The following is a 17,733-nucleotide window of genomic DNA, read 5'->3' as shown; positions in this document are numbered from 1 at the left end:
GCTAAATCCATTTATTTGAAAGTGAAATATTGCGTATTAAGAGTGAAGCGGAATAAGAGAAAAATAATCAATTTGCTATGTAGGTCATCTCTGTATCAATCTATGGAACCAAGAGGACACCTAACACCTAATGAGAACCTGGCTATCTTTTTAAAGGGATAAGTTGATAGATGGGAGTCCTTACAAGATCTATGCAGCCCGTCTCCGTATCAATAAAAAAAAATATATATAGGAACTTACGTTGACGTATTTGACAGCTGGCTTGATATATACGCTGACATCTGTTGGTGTGTTGAGGTACTTCTTGAGCACGTAGTTGACGATGGTGGAAGTGGACTCGGAGAATTTGGCGGGATTGAACACGATATGTTTGGGGAAACCTTGGGACGACAGGAAACCATTGACGACAAACTGACTGGAGGCCAGATATCTGAAAACAAAAATGGAATGGAAATTAGCATGAGTGAATCAAAGAAAACCATAATAAACAGATTAGTAAAGTTTTAAAATGTGCTTCGAAAAGTAACACATCAATAAAACGCTTTTTAAAATAACCACAATAAAATAACAGTATAAAAAATACAATTTGTGTATATTACGGTAAATCGGTTCGATGACGGTTGGTAGGCGTCTCATTTCTACATATTATAAGTCCAATAGCAATATTTGTACAAAGGTGGCGTAGAAAATATGTTTATCTCGCGTGTTTTTACTGGATTTGTCTCCTAAAATCTATAAATTATTTTAAATAAATCACAATTGTAAAATGGTCACACACCATTTCAAATGGTGTGGTTTCAACAAAAACCGTCATTTGTGTTTTGAATCTTTCAATAATAAGAGCAAGTGTGGCATGTGCAATAATTATCAAAATGGTTTGACTAGATTCGATCCCTCCGCAAAGATAAATTTCGTTATTGCATATGATTAGTTTAGTGGAAACATTTATGAAAATTGGAGATATTTTGACGCTCGAGCTTGACACAATTCTTTATTTTAAATATTATTTAAAAAATCCTAGTTACCTCTGCTGTACTTCAGGATTAGCAACATGCGTTGCCCACTCGGCCAAATAAGTCGTAGCCCTCTTGATCCACCTTCTCCTGAACGAATGGTTCTCCAGAGACTTCAAAATGACTTCGAAGTCGATCCTTCCATTCTCATCTGTAAAGGTCTTGGTCAATTCGCTCAACCCAGCATTCTGCCAGACGGTTTTACCAAGGTCAGAGCTGATGAAGTGATCCCAGAAGACGTGAAGCTTCTCAACTAGGGGAGGCAAGAACCAAGCGTGGTCTGCATGCTTATGAGCTCGCTCTTCGGCTTCTGGTCCTGTGAAGGAACTAATGGTGCTCATTATCAATGGAAGAGCTCCAGCTAAGTCTTCCATGACATTTCCAGATGGTTTACTTCCAGATTTCTTCTTGTTTTGGCCCATGTTTCCCATGAATGCTGATGCAACGTTTAAGATGGCACTTAGGTCAAGTCCTTCTTGTGGTTTCTGTTGCTTCTTTTTCTGTTTTGGTGGTTGTTGTTTTAGCTGTGTCTTTTTTACTGGTTTGATTACTTCTTCTTCTTCATCGTTTCCTCCAACTGATCCAGCGAAAGCGCTGATGACTGAGCCAAGAAGGCTGGGATCGAGGTTGCCTTCGTTGTTTGTGAAAAGAGATCCCAGACCTGGAAGAGACAAACATTATTTATTAAACTTTATTTACAATCTTATTATACATCTGAAGTTTAAGATATCTTCTTCAATACCATCAAGCGTCGAAAATAAAGGTACATAAGTCACATTTACGCTGACAGGAAGAAGAGAGGTGGCCTGATGCTCCGTAGGGAACTCTGCACTCTAAAGTTTAAGTTTAGACTTACGGAATTCAATACTTCGTTTGTTTGAAAGCACTATGAAACAATAGAAGACAAACGTACAAAGTGCTTCATTTGACAATGATAGGCAAAATTCAAGAGAAGTGGTGTAAGTGTTTTGTCAGAAGAAGCTCTCCCGCACGAGGAACCTGGCACTATAAACGTTCATGGACGATTAATTTTAGTTTCCATCTTTCCTTCTTCATTTAATCATCCTTCTCTCAAAACCCTCATTAATAAATCTCTTCATCCTTAGCTCTCATAAGGTTCGATGACAAAAAAATTTTCAAAGATCCAATTCAAACAAAAGGTGTGAACGGTGAAAGGTGTTTATACATATTGCAAGGAAATATTTGATTGAAAATAGAGTTCGTTTCTTCAGCGTTTTCCGCAATCAAAATTTGATACATAAGATGACACAGTGCCTTAAAATGAAGTCGCAATCTTAACAACGCAAGTGAATAAGGCGTGTACAAAATAAGCGACGCTCAGCCCTGGTGTATTGGACGGACCTATGGTCGAATTTTCCCTAGCAAATAAATTGGGAATCTTAACGACGTAAGTGAAGAAGACGTGAACAAAAATATTCGACGCGCTGCTCGGCGAATTGGACGGACCTACGGTCGAATTTACCCAATCAGGCTAATAAAATTGATTTTTCCGCTGGAGTTATTTGAATTAATTCTGGAACTAAAATCTCAGATGTTTCTAAATTATAAAAAAAATATATTATTAGAAAAATGAATTTGGTGCTTAACGCTAATTTTATGGTTAAAAAATGATTTTGTTTGAGTGATACGGTACTGTTTTTATTAATTTTAAGCACAAATTACCTACATTCGTGGGTATCGGTCTGAAAAAACATTAAAGTTACGAATTCGTGGGAATTAATTAAAATGTGAGCTTTTTACCCATTATTGATATGATGGAATGTAGTTTTAGAAAGAAAAAACAGCCTTGTGTCACTTAAACAGTCTCAAAATTAGTACCTACATTAAATGCTGGCTGGGATAAATAAGATACTCACTTGACAAAACATCCGCCGTGGGGTTATTCCTCTTCCCCTGCATACCAGCCAGAGCATCCCCCAGGTTCTTGGCTCCATTCCCCTGCATTAGAGTCCCCAGCATCCCCCCAATGGCAGCCAGGCCTCCCCCGTCTCCCTTGCCCGCGAGGGAGTTCTGCAGGAACCCCGAGGCCAGGTCCATCAAGGGGTTGGATTCACCCTCATCCGATTCGTCTTCCACGTCATTATCGTCTACACTCTGGGCTGTGGAGGCTGCCAGAGAGATAAGAGATAGCAGAGAGAAGTATACAACGAAGGACTTCTTGGTGGTGGACATGATGGCTTATTGGAACTCCTGAAACAATTGTAAAGTAAAATTTATTAGATGTTTCCAATTGTTTAGGACATGTTTAAAACAATGGGTCAGATACTTTTTGATTAATTTTAGAACATTTTGATAAACAAGATATTAAATTTACTAGAAGCCACTTGCAATGCAACGCATCTGTGAATCTCATGAGTCTTTTAAGAATCAAAAGGATTTTCGTGTTGAATCTTTCCTCACTGACGTAAAATTACCTACTCCAGTAGCGGATTATATTTAATAAGGTTTTTTTAGGAGGTTGTTGGTTATCAAATGAATATTTCCCGTGGCAGCGGTACCATAATAATAAATCGTTGAATGAATGGTACCGGTTAGCGACCGAGTTGTCCAAAGGGTCTGATACAATTTGGCTAAGAGGTTTTTAGCGCCACTGGATACAACCTAACGTGTCACGTGATACAACCTAACGTGTCACGTGATACGTTAGGTTGTATCCAGTGGAGATGTTTGATGAAAAATATTTGTGTTTTCAAGTGAAAAAAAATATGTCACCAGACAGCAAAATGTCACCTAAACTTTTTACTCTAAATTAGAACAGGAATCGCTGGTTAAGGTACATTATGATTCACCTTGTGTAGTGTCAAATCATCCATCATTGCACAAGCAACATTTTCGGCTCATTGTGATGGTTGTGAGAGGAATACAGATATTTTAAAAGCTGTTCGAAACAAGGGAATGTTTGTTTTTCTAATTTTTTTTTTAAATCTACCTCAAAGAATTATTCAGGATTAATACGTTGAAATAATTGACTTACAAATCTTGCGCAATCCACAATCCTTATCAGTGTTTGTATTTTCATTGGCAATGGTTCGATAATTAAACATCGAAAGTTCGTACTTTAAAATGGCGTAACTAAGTTGTTTACGAATCGACTTTTAATAACTGATAAGTCGACATGAAAATCGCACAAGTTCACCTGAAATACCGGCTTATTAAATTAATTAAGCTCAAGCTTGTCAGAATAGCCTAAAAAGCACTGGACGGGGCTATTCTAGGAGCTAGAAGATGTATGAAAAAAGCTTTACTCTACTTAAAATTTTTAATTAAAAATCCCATTCCTTGTCACATCAAATACCCAAAAAATCATAAGCCGTTACAGCTCCATTAACAACAAAAATTAAATTATAGTTCGTTATGTGCCACTTTGCATACAAATAATGTTAAAGTTTGTCATACAAGATGGCTGCCAGGCAATTTCCCCTCACCCTACATTTGTCTTCAATGTCTTTCATACAAAATCGCACTAATGATCTGTCCAGGAGTTTAGGTCCATGTATAAAACGCATTGTATTCTTAGGTGTGAATTGAGGCTGCTAACGTTTCAGTATTCTAACGGGCGTTATGGAGAATAACGAATAACGCAACTGCGTATAGAAATTATACATCCGTTATCCGCTATTACGGCTGTAAATCAAAAGGAGAAGCAAATTAGAGAAAATCTACGCTCAGTTGTTCTGAATTTACCGTAAAACCGCAACGTTGGTTGTGATAATTGTAATTTGATGTAATGGGTAGCTACAATGCGTGAAACAAATTTAATGAGATTCAGTCTTAATTTCATTGATGAAATTATAAAATTCTGCTTCTAGATCTCACAGATTAACGCATAATAGTGTTTTCTTATAAAAATATTAAGTACTTAATTTTTACGCGAAAATCGCGAATTTCGCACATTTTCACGAGAATATAGCGAAATCGCGATTTTCCGGTATTTTATTTATTCATTTTACGCCTATTAAGGCTTTTACATACATATATAACAATATTTACGAAATTATACTCTTAAATAGTGCAGGAAATTAGTGTTTAAAACACTCACACAAAAATATATATAAATAAAAATACTGTTGAATTTGATCCACACAGTATTTAGGTACTGTACGGGACCAAGTTAGTGAAGCCCGCACAAATACTGCAAATTCAATAGGGCACCGGCACACATTGACACCTTGATCTGAGAGTTTTTGCAGGGGCAGTAGGAAAACATTAAATTAAACAAGTATTACTTTCCCGAGAACTCTCGGATGAGAAGTGACTGTTTGTACCAGTTACTTCTCTATTTATTGGACAAAATTATACATTAAATTTCACACATGTTCAATGAGAGTAATTAGCGATCACCCTTATCTCTTCACTGTGTTGAACAAAACAAAAACATTAGTTTTTAAATGTATGGTGGCGCCGAAAATCCATTAATATTAACTATAGCAGTCGCATATTAAGGATGTGGAAAAATATTATAGTATCATATTTATTTTGACGCAGATATCTAAATGGTTTTATCAAAAATATTAAGGACATCGTAAAAACTTGAGATCTTGTTATCTCATAATGACTTTGGCACTGCACGTCCGATATACTCCCCACGGTGCAGTCTCTGCTGCGCCCAGCTACTCCGTCGGGCGTGTTCTGTTTCATCCCAGCGTCTCGTGTTTGCAGTTGATGTCATTGCAAGGGGTTTCGGCTAGGCAGGTGTTGTCGTGCTGGTGATTGGATCGGCTGGTGTTGTTGAAGCAGGTAGTATGACGGCGATTTTAATGGCCGGTCTAACATATATTCCGGAACTTGTCTGGATACGGGCTGTCCTGACTTGTCCGTCGGCGGCGGGCACGGCCTCAAGGACGCGGCCACGCGGCCAGCTGTTCCGTGGCAGCGTGGAGTCCATAATGACCACCAGGTCATCCTTCTTAATGGGTGTGACCGGGTTGTGCCATTTTTGCCGAGCTGCCATGGTGGGAAGGTATTCTAGAAGCCACCGCCTCCAGAATATGTCTGCAAGTTGCTGGCCGATACGCCACTGGCGGCGAAGGCATATTTCCTCTTCCTTTTTGCCAAACATGGACAAGAGGGGACGCTTTCCAGCCGACCCTAGAAGAAAGTGGTTGGGGGTCAAAGGCTCTTCGTCGCGTGGGTCAACTGATATGTGAGTGAGTGGTCTGTTGTTCACTGTGAATTCAGCCTCTGCCAGGGCCGTGAGTAAGGTTTCTTCTCTAGGTGCCCGTTCCTTAAGTGTGGTGCTCAGGGCTCTTTTTACTGACCGTACAAGCCTCTCCCAAGCTCCCCCCATGTGGGGCGTCATTGGAGGTATGAAATGCCACTCAATGCCCTGGGTGGCTATGGCATCAAGCATTCTGGCATCGTGGCTCAATGATACCAGAGCGTCTCTCATCTCTGCATCGGCTCCATGAAAATTTGTTCCGTTGTCGGAGTACATGGCTGCGGGTTGTCCCCTTCGCGCAGTCATCCGCTGTATGGCCATGATGGCTGAGTCTGCGGTCAGTGAGGCGGCCAGTTCTAAGTGAATGGCGCGGGTCGAGAGACAAGTGAAGATGGCTCCATATCGTTTTTCCCGATGTCTGCCAACCGTGATCTCCATAGGCCCGAAGTAGTCGAGTCCGCAATGTGTAAATGGGCGGATGTGATGCATCAGTCGAGGTGGTGGTAGCGCCCCTATTAGTGGTGGAGAGGGTTTGCTTCTCCTTATGTGGCAGGTGGGGCAGGCGTGTGCTATCTTCCTGCTTGTAGTGCGCAGACGCAGTACAAAGAAATCGCCCCGCACCTCTGCGACCGTCTTCTCCGTGCTGGGATGGTCCGCCTTCTGGTGGTAGTGGCGAATCAGGAGCTGAGTGTACGGGTGGTCTCCATCCAGGATGACGGGAGTCCGTGCTACACACTTCGTTTTCGCTAGAGCTCGCAGCCGGGTACCCATCCGCAGGGCGCCGTCTTGTCCGAAGAAGGGGTTTAATGGGTTCAGACGACTACCAGTCGGCAGCATTTGGCCTTGCTTGAGGGTGGTCATGTCAGTATTGAAGGCGTCCTCCTGAGACCTTTTTATCCATCTGTCTTCCGCCTCCTTGATCTCCTCCGCTCGCAGTGGGCCCCCTACAGATTTGTTAACTTTCATCCGACATTGTTTCACAAAGCGGAGAACCCATGCTGTTGCACGAATCAGCCGTTGCCATGAGGAGAATCTCTCGATGGATGGTAAGGCTTCCCTTGCAGTTGATAGAAGGCCGACGTAGTGAGGCTTAACCTCTAGTGTCTGGTCGTCGGGCCTTTTGACAGGTGCACGCTCTTTTGGCCACGCACTCTCAGGTAAAATGATAAAGGCCGGGCCGGTAAACCACCTTCCTTTGGGTGATAGGTCGGGCACATCTGAGTCCCTTGTACCGATGTCAGCGGGATTGAGCTTGGTTGGCACCCATCTCCAGTCGAGTATGTTGGTTAACTCATCTATTTCGCCCAGTCTGTTTGCCACGAAGGCAGAGTACGTACGTGGGTCAGTTCGTAACCAGCACAATACGGTTGCAGAGTCTGTCCAGAAGTACGTTTGGGATATACGGGCCTGGCTTTCCTTGTGGATGGTCTGGGCTAGTCTTGCCGCGATGAGTCCGGCTTGTAACTCAAGGCGGGGAATGGAGAGGGGCTTCAGTGGCGCCACTTTGCATTTACTGGCCAGAAATGTCGCCTGTAGGGATCCATTTACTTCTTCGGTGTAATAGGCGACAGCGCAGCAGGCTTGTTCTGACGCATCGCAGAAGAGATGTAGGGTCACGCTGTTCTGCTTGAGATGGAGGCAGCGTCTCGGAACTGAAATGCTGTGTGTATTCAACAGGCTCAGCCATTCGGTCCACCTCTGTGTATGTTCAGGGGTAATGGGGTTGTCCCAGCCTATACTCGAGCGCCACACGGCCTGCAGCAGTATCTTCGACCGGATTGTAAGGCAGGAAATGAAGCCTACTGGGTCGAAGATTTTCATTACTATTGAGAGCAGCTGCCTTTTCGTGGGTCGCGTGGCCACTTCTGGGGTGATCGCCTCTTGGAATGAGTACAGGAAGTTATCAGTGGACGGGTCCCAAACTAGTCCGAGCACTCGTTCCGTCTCCGTACCTCCACCGCTGATCCGCACTGTGGAACTGGCCCGGTCTTCTGTGGGAACACCGGCTATGGCAGCTGGACTGTTAGATGCCCAGCTAGTTAGGTGGAATCCTCCTTTCGCGAGGAGGGTGCTCACACCGTGGACGAGTGAGGCAGCCTCCTGACAACTGTCTACCGCATCTAGGTAGTCATCCATGTAGAATTTAGAACGAATGGCTGCTGCGGCAATCGGGTTTTCATGTTCGTATTCCCCGGCTACCTTGTTCCGGACGAACTGGGCGCTGCTCGGTGAACAAGTGGCTCCGAACATCATAGATGACATCTGGTAAGTATCAGGTTCGTGTTGGTTCGGTAATCTCCAGAGGTAGAGTTGGGACAGCTGATCTTCCCGCCTTATCTTGATCTGCAGAAACATTTCCTTGATATCTGCGGCAATGGCGATGTTTCCCTCTCGAAAGCGCAGAATATTCCCTAAGAGGGAAGACAGCAGGTCAGGGCCGGTAAGCAGCTGGTCATTAAGGGAGGTCCCTCGGCATCGACTGGCGGCGTCAAACACTATCCTGATCTTCCCTGGCTTATTGGGGTTTGTCACCGCAAAGTGCGGCAGGTACCATTTTCTGGGTGCGGTTGTTGACGCTTCCCGTTTAGACAGCTTCCTGGCGTATCCTTTGTTGACCAGCTGGCTCATCTTGTCGCTGTAGGCTGCTGCCAGATTCTGATCTGCTGCCAGCTTTTTCTCAAGGGAATGAAGTCGTTTCAGCGCGCACTGCCGGTTGTCAGGCAATGTGGCTTCCGGATTACGCCACAGGAGGCCAGTTTCCCACCTCCCAGTGCGAAGAGGCCGGGTAGTCGTGTTCATTAGTGCGATGGCCCTTTGTTCGCTTGCCTGGGTTCTCACCGCGGCAGTTACGCCAAGAGAGTCGACGGCAAAGTTGCATTTTACCAATTCTCTTAGGCGGATATCTGCGGCTGATTCAATTTATAGTGCCAGCGTCATGGATTTATTGTCACTGCCAGTCCCGACACCCCCATGGGCGATCCACCCCAGTGCGGTTCGTGACACTATTCGCGTAGTGTCATGGTCTTCGCGCACTTCCCGTGAAACGATCAGATGAGCATTGTCTTGCCCTATCAAAAGTTTTGGGGTGACAAGGTTTCCCTGGGCCTGTTGTTCTGGCAGGTTGAGGTCGGAGATCGTGTTGGCGATGATGTAGTAGGTGTCACTGCTATCACATCCTCTTATGGTCAGCTTCACTCGGCGGGAGAGTGTGTCAGAGGTGCACATCCCTTTGGCGCCATGGATCTGTATGCCGCGGACTGGGCCGCTCACCCCGATCCGTGTCGCGATGTCAGCGTCGACAAGTGTCACAGTTGAGCCTTCGTCGAGGAGCGCGAACACCAAAACTTTGCTTCCTTGGGGGACGCCCAACATAACCTGCACAATTTTTAACAGCACGCTCCGGTCCGTCGTCTGGCGTCACAAGTTAACCTCACCGACAGCACCTTCCGGTACGAACTGTGGGTCATGAAGCAAACGGTGATGTGGTGATCTGCACCCTCCTATGCCGCACCATGCCTTGGTTTTACAGTCCCGTGAGTGGTGTCGATCCAGACACTTACGACACAGGTTCTTCTGTCGCACCATTGTCCACCGGAGGGCGAGACTTTTCTCCGCGAACTCGGTGCACTCGCGAGTTTTGTGGTTGCCACCGCACTGGCCGCAACTTTCACTAGACAGTTTGCGTTTACGCGTATTGTTCATTTTATTTTCGCGAGGCTCACTCCTCTTACGCGATGTAACAAATTCAGCAGGTCTAGAGTCTGGTTTAACTTCTTCACCGTTTACTACATGCACCTGCTCGGTCCTTCGCGGTCGAGGTCGCACTGGGTCGATCATCCCGCTGTTGGGTATAGCGTTAGCCATACTTTTCAGAAATGCTGCCAGCTGAGTTATTGTAGCTAGACTCGTAAGACCACGTGTCTCATACAGCCAGGTCATCCGTAGCGTAATCGGCATCTTTGTTGTGATGTCATTCAGTAGGGTGGGGTTGGTCAGGTATCCGTCAGTCCTAAGGATCCTAAGTGATGTCACCAAGTTCTGGACGGTTCCGGAGAAGTCTGCCAGGTCCTCAAGGGTTGCGTCTATTGTGAGATACGGCAGCTTTTTCACCTTTTCCAACATCAGCGTGGCTATTGCGCTGGCGCCACCGTATCGCTGCTCGAGGACAGAGAGGATCTCTGGAACTTGAGCGGGATCCATGAGGAGAGGGCCGACTGCATCCCGAGCCTTCCCTTTTAGTGCACGCTGCAGCCGGATGAGGTTTTCAGATGAAGTCATTCTGCAAGTGGTTGTGGATTGGGTGTACTGGGCTTTCCATGTGGGCCACTCGAGCGGGTCACCCAGGAAGAGGGGAAGATCCTTGGCCGTGGTCTGCCTTGCGATTAAGGCGGCCATCCGTGTATCGTCCTCTATCGTGCGAGGGCTTGCTTGGGCACGGGACGTGCGAAAACCCTCTGCTATTGCTGAGGTGATCTGGGACAGCTGATCAGCGCCTTTTTGCACCCACTCGTGAGTGTGCTGTGCTGTCTCATCGGCCGTAGGCAGTGGCGGAAACAGTGGTGAAAAATCCTGACTCGTAGGGAATTGCTGCGATCTGTTATGCGTAAATTCCACTTCTCCAGGTACTGCTGCTTGGGGCTGTCGCTCGGGGTACTGTGGTAGAGTATAATCGGCTATGGGAATGCTTGCCACGGGTGCCGTGTGTCCCGTAGTTTCCAACAGTATGTGCACTGAGCGTGCATTCGAGGCGGGTCCGGGTTTTATGATAGCGTGGCCAGCATTTGAGGCGGGCCGTGTTCCCGGCAGTGTACGCACCGGGCATGCATTCAAGGCTTGCCCGGGTGCTGTGATAGTATAACCGGCTTTCGAGGCGGGCCACACTCCAGGCGCTGTTTGCACCGGGCATGCATTCGAGGCTTGCCCGGGTGTTGTGATAGCGTAGCCGGCATTCGAGGCGGGCCACGCTCCAGGCGCTGTTTGCACCGGGCATGCATTCGAGGCTTGCCCGGGTGCTGTGATAGCGTAGCCGGCATTCGAGGCGGGCCACGCTCCAGGCGCTGTTTGCACCGGGCATGCATTCGAGGCTTGCCCGGGTGCTGTGATAGCGTAGCCGGCATTCGAGGCGGGCCACGCTCCAGGCGCTGTTTGCACCGGGCATGCATTCGAGGCTTGCCCGGGTGCTGTGATAGCGTAGCCGGCATTCGAGGTGGGCCACGCTCCAGGCGCTGTTTGCACCGGGCATGCATTCGAGGCTTGCCCGGGTGCTGTGATAGCGTAGCCGGCATTAGAGGCGGGCCACGCTCCAGGCGCTGTTTGCACCGGGCATGCATTCGAGGCTTGCCCGGGTGCTGTGATAGCGTAGCCGGCATTCGAGGCGGGCCACGCTCCAGGCGCTGTTTGCACCGGGCATGCATTCGAGGCTTGCCCGGGTGCTGTGATAGCGTAGCCGGCATTCGAGGCGGGCCACGCTCCAGGCGCCACGGGGGCTTGGGTAGTTGTGAACCTGGAATCGGCAGGTTGGTGGCCTGCTTGCAGTGCGGCGGATGTCTTTGTTGCTGCTGCCAGGGCTGCAAGTAGGTTGGCGGTGTGCTTAACGTGCTGCTTCTCTCGAGTGCGCAACTCACGGCGCAACATTTGTATTGCATCCTCAGTTGACTCTGACCGTTGGTCATCATCCTCTCCGTCGGACTCCTGGGGGGCCGGGAAACTGTGGGTCAGGATGGGACCCCAAGCTGTGGTTGATTGTTCAATGGAGTCCGAGGCAAGCATAGCTTGATCAGCTTGCTGGGGTGCATCTTGGCTAATGGGAACATCAGTCGGAGAGTTGGAAGTAGGGTCCGGGGCTCGGCAAGACATACGTTTGTCTCGGTCTGCGGGAACGCTGGTTGCTGATCGCGACGCCCCGGATGACGTAGAGATTTTATGGCCACTGCGAAGCGAAGGCATCTTTACTGAAGCACGATTAAAGGCGTAATGCGTAGAACCGGCACGAAGGACCAATTTGTACGGGACCAAGTTAGTGAAGCCCGCACAAATACTGCAAATTCAATAGGGCACCGGCACACATTGACACCTTGATCTGAGAGTTTTTGCAGGGGCAGTAGGAAAACATTAAATTAAACAAGTATTACTTTCCCGAGAACTCTCGGATGAGAAGTGACTGTTTGTACCAGTTACTTCTCTATTTATTGGACAAAATTATACATTAAATTTCACACATGTTCAATGAGAGTAATTAGCGATCACCCTTATCTCTTCACTGTGTTGAACAAAACAAAAACATTAGTTTTTAAATGTATGGTGGCGCCGAAAATCCATTAATATTAACTATAGCAGTCGCATATTAAGGATGTGGAATAATATTATAGTATCATATTTATTTTGACGCAGATATCTAAATGGTTTTATCAAAAATATTAAGGACATCGTAAAAACTTGAGATCTTGTTATCTCATAATGACTTTGGCTCTGCACGTCCGATATAGGTACTTAAAAATAAAATATACAAAATAATTTATTTTTTTCAGCCGAAAAAATACTCTTAAGGCAATGCACTACGTAGTAATTTAAAATCATGTGTTTTTGGTTTGAAAATTTGGTCGCCTAGAAATGTTTCAGATGCTTTAATTAAATACTGCGAGTAGAATACATCTTGGCCTTTGAAATAATCGTGTATTTTTTAGATAAGTCTTTTTATAAGCCCAGAAAAAAATAATGTATGAGCCTATGAAAACTGCTTTAAAGTTCAAAATCTCCTACTTACGAACCCATTTTCGGTTATGGTTTTATTGCATAATGTGGAAAATTAAGTTATTTATAAAATGATCGAAAAACATTTAAATATTTGTGCCTGAACATCCACAAAATAAAATAAAAGGCACTTTTTGGCCATGTTTTTTTCTTGTATAAATCAAAATTCACGAAGCTGGAATTTAAGCCTTATCGCCATCTACGTAAGGTGTGTTATTGATAGCGGCTCGATTCAAAATATTACACGACGTAGTGCATCGCCTTAACGTGCAAAATACTGCAATACTGTCAATTTAAATAGCTTTATCAAAATATTTCCCTACTTGATGAAAAAAACTTGAATAAGGTATGCTCATATATTGAAATTAATGTACTAAATATATCAACAACATCGGAGTATTTGTTTCCTAGCTGTTGAATCCGTCGCATATGAGACGTAAGACGTTGATATAGAATTGCTACCATAATATGGTAAGTACTGTCTTGTAACCGACCTGCTTGGAGTATGAAAAGAGATTACATATAAAATTTTAAAACAGAAGGTAATATTATGCATTCTAAATATGTAGGTCTCTGTCTGTGGTCTTAACAAGCTTGAATAGTTCTAAGTTCACGTCGAAATCCCCGCATACTTTAACATTTTTTTTTTAAATTTTTCAAATTTGCAAAAGACAAGACACGGCATACAGTGCTATTCCACACGCTTAATTATAAAAAATGCAGCATCCAATTAACCAAGCTCTTCATACTCTAAATAATATTTGTCTTAACTCTAACATTGACATGTTTTCGGATTCACTGCCCAAGTTCAAACGTGGCATCATGTCAATAATTTAAACTATACAATGCGCATACATACAGACACACACAAACACTCACACATACATTACACACCTATAAACTACACAAGTCACCTCGTAATTAAGGAATAAACATACCACTTAGCAGACATTACAAGGAAACATATCATAGGTACACAACATGAAGTATTTTATTCCTGTATATAGTTTCATCTCTGTAAATCATGTACTGTTTGTTTTTATAATATAAAATTAAAAAATAATACAATTAAAACTGGAGATCCACCGCTTTATGCTCTAAGATAATAAAAAATTCCATGACATAACTTTGGTTACAAAATACCAACCTGTTTTCTAAAAATAACACTGCTTTTCCCAAAAAAACGACAAAAAATATACTTCAATACAGATAATATATATTTTTTAAACTCCAATACATTTATCACTAGCTGTCAAATAAATCCACTTGATAGTGCTAAAATTTAAAAGTTTAAACCGACATTCTTAAAATCTTAATGTACATATTTATGGTTTTATTTTTATTTTTTTTATTTAATATTTGAAAAAATATATTTTTACATAGATAAGTATACAGGATAAAAAAAGATATAAAACAATAGAAATTAAAGTAACCTTTCCTCACCATAAAGAGACAATGCTCTTGTGTTTGGTGAGGGAATTCTAGTTCAATTATGTACATGTTAGTATTAAGGTAAATAATTTATAAAGAAACATTATGTAAACATTATGTATTGTAGACATAGTCTTGGTTGTACTATGTAATCTTGTCGTGAATCTGTAACAAAGACAGCCTATTGTTTTCTGCGATATCCTTTATTTATGACTTCCGACAATCCAAGTTATGCCAAACGATAACAGTAAATTTCCATTGAACAAATCACTCTTTGTTCTTTTCCTAGAATTATTTTAAGTTTATACTCTGAGGCAAACGGTGCCTGTCGAGAGTAAAATTTTTAACATCCCTTATCAAAACCAGTAGACGCCTAGGTAAATCGATGATCACTATAAGCAATAGCTATTTAATAGCCTTACAGATCACATTAAGTCGTCGAATTGCTGCAACAACTGCTGACCCTGTACAAATCGCAAGTGCGCCCTACTGTCGAATTTGGCAGCCATCTCTGGTCCGGAGCCCCTAAATACCTGAAAAAAACCCTTGACTCTGTGCAAAAACGGGCGGTCCGTTTGATAGATTCCCCAATCTTAACAAACGGACTGCAATCTTTAGAGCACAGGCGTCAGGTAGGTATGCTGTCCTTGTTCTATCGGTATTACAATGGAAGATGCTCTGAGGAACTAGCGTCATTGATCCCTTCGGCACCGGTGCGTAGTCGGGATACACGCCAAACGCGCGCCCAACATTTGTACACGGTTGACATTTGTCACATGAGAACGGGTCGCTTCTACGATTCGTTCTTAGGTTCAACAGCTCGGCTGGGGAACGAACTGCCGGCCTCTGTGTTTCCTCCCTCCTACAACTTGGGACTCTTCAAGACCCATGTTCACTCCTTCCTCTCCACAAAAAGACCCTCCACACAGCATCCCCAAAGATGACATAGGCCCTCAGGGAAATTATTTTCTTCAGGGCCTCCTGTGTGGAGTTAATAAAAAAAAAGAATTCCTTGTATACATTTCAAAAGAATGTTAAATTATTTGTTCTTATAAACATTAATTTATCATTAAAAATAATAATTTTTGGCTAGTCAAAATATTTCATCAAAAAATGTAGATATAATATGTCTCGACGCCATCTAGTGGGAAAATTTAGCACTAACAAAGCCTTTCCTATAAAAGTTTTTTTTTTTTACAGGTGAAAAAATATAATAAGCAGTAATTGTTGATTGAGGTAGTAGTACATATTGAATTATTTGGCGTGTTGGAAATAAGCCGACATAGCTCAGTGGTTCAGAGCACCTGACCGGACATCAGAAAGTACAGGTTCAATTCCCGTTGGCGGCATTTATTTTTATTGAGATATTTTCAATTTGTATTGATATTTCAGGTGACTAATTATTGCTTGTAATTATTTGTTATCCTTTATGCTATGCATAAAACCTTGTCTTATAAACATAATTTATCATTAAAAATAATAAATTATTTGCGCTCAGATTATAAACATATTCTTTCATCTTTGTCCTTTATATTAAATTGTGGCATAATATTTTGTAAATGTATATTTTTTTATCCTATTCCTTTTATAATGTATTTTTTCTCTCTTTCTTTCTTCTCTCATTTTTAAAATAATAGTTTATTACATTTTTTCTTGCATTTAAATATCAATGTATATCATGGTCACCCTACATGTATACTACATTATACTGTAATGAAGTGGCTGGAATTAGATTAATAGTTACCATGTACCTGGTTGTACATGGTACCTAATTCGTAGAAACGTCAATGTAACAATATTGTTCTCTTAACATATAATCTTTTTGCTATTTTTATTTTTATTATTTTGTATAATTATTAACCTCAACACAGGTTTTCCTTGTGAGGCTAAAAATTCTAACGTAATAAAATACACAATATAAAGAAACAATAAATAAATAAAATAATATTCCGAAGAGTTGTATTTTTTTGTAGCGCCGTTTTTATAAAAAATAATCTGAAAGGCGATATTTCAGGACTGTTAGGTGTCAGGAATTATCAGCGCCTTGGCAATTCGGCTACCGGAGCGGACTGCTCCAATTGCGCCCGCTTAGGGCCGGCCCTGTGTTTTTCTCAGATTCCAGTGTTGACATAAACCAAGAATGTACATCCTACTTATGAATGTGTCATGCTGATGTGATTCACAGAATCTGCGGAATCTAATGGAATATATTCTGTTTCAAACTTTCTCCCAAAGCATGATTGTGATTCACAGAAATTCATTGGTTTTTCCATTTTACAATATTATGTATTTTTTTTGTTATTCAAGAAAAAAAGTAAGTAAATATGAAATAGTATTCCTGAATTATTCACATCTGTCCAGATGATGGAAACTGTAACCCATTCCGAAACGTTGAAAAAAGGCAGGAATTATAACATGCAAACTTGAACATTCCATAAAAACATAAATTAAAAATATTATCAGTTGACGTCGTTGCCCGGGCTTGACAGATAGTGATCTTCCTCGTGTTTTGAAGGCCAAGTGTTCACAATTTCATCATTCTTGGAAAAAAAACTGCAGATTTATATTTAAATCAAATCCACACCTCCCGCCCGCCACAGACACTGTATTTTATATAACGCGTCTGGCCAACCAGTGAGGTAGCAGTTTAAGTGTTGTCAGAACCCGCCGACCAATCACAGGGCGTTTGAGCGTCTCACGGTTTTAATCATTTTTCAAATCTAATGTAGTCAGTGATCTTCCTCTTGTTTTGAAGGCCAAGTGTTCACAATTTCTTGGAAAAAAACTGTAGATTTGTATTTAAATCAAATCCACACCTCCCGCCCACTACAGACACTATATTTATATAAATAGATATAGCATGATATGTTAAATCACTATTAGGTAAACAATATTAAGGCGATGCACTACGTAGTAATGCGAAATCATGTGTTTTTGGTTTGAAAATTTGGTCGCCTAGAAATGTTTCAGATGCTTTAAATAAATACCGCGAGTATAATACATTTTGGCCTTTAAAATAATCGAGTATTTTTTACATAAATTTTTTTTATAAGCCCAGAAAAAAATAATTTATAAGGCCTATGAAAACTGCTTTAAAGTTCAAAATTTCCTACTTACGAACCCATTTTCGGCTATGATTTTATTGTATAATGTGGCAAATTAAGTTATTTATAAAATGATCGGAAAACATTTAAATATTTATGCCTGAACATCCACAAAATAAAATAAAAGGCACTTTTTGGCCATGTTTTTTTCTTGCCTAAATCAAAACAGCTGGATGGTGTTAAGCGGGAATTTAAGCCTTATCGACATCTACGTAAGGAGTGTTATTGATGGCGGCTCGATTCAAAATATTACACG

At 42.6% G+C, this 17,733-nt stretch overlaps 2 protein-coding genes across 2 annotated transcripts in view; both read right to left on the bottom strand.

Moving 5' to 3' along the window:
- The window catches only part of LOC149411672 (uncharacterized), a 40,023-nt gene that overhangs the window by 3,543 nt on the left and 18,747 nt on the right, over positions 1–17,733 (bottom strand). The window contains exons 2-4 of the mRNA XM_089646787.1: positions 2,891–3,224; positions 1,026–1,674; positions 241–430 (exon numbers count right to left, since the gene is read on the bottom strand). Coding sequence (XP_089502913.1) covers positions 241–430; positions 1,026–1,674; positions 2,891–3,206 — 1,155 coding nt within the window. The 5' untranslated portion in view covers positions 3,207–3,224. The remainder of the gene's footprint in view (positions 1–240; positions 431–1,025; positions 1,675–2,890; positions 3,225–17,733) is intronic.
- Positions 5,719–8,991, bottom strand: LOC149411673 (uncharacterized). The gene has a single exon (XM_089646717.1). It carries the CDS (start codon positions 8,989–8,991, stop codon positions 5,719–5,721), a length of 3,273 nt encoding a protein of 1,090 aa, XP_089502843.1.

This window comes from Hesperophylax consimilis, chromosome 25 (genome assembly GCF_061612785.1).
Source record: "Hesperophylax consimilis isolate HC1 chromosome 25, BYU_Hcon_1.0, whole genome shotgun sequence".
Classification (NCBI taxonomy): Eukaryota; Metazoa; Arthropoda; class Insecta; order Trichoptera; family Limnephilidae; genus Hesperophylax; species Hesperophylax consimilis.
Note: the sequence above shows the minus strand (reverse complement) of the source record. Positions and strands in the feature narration are given on the sequence as shown.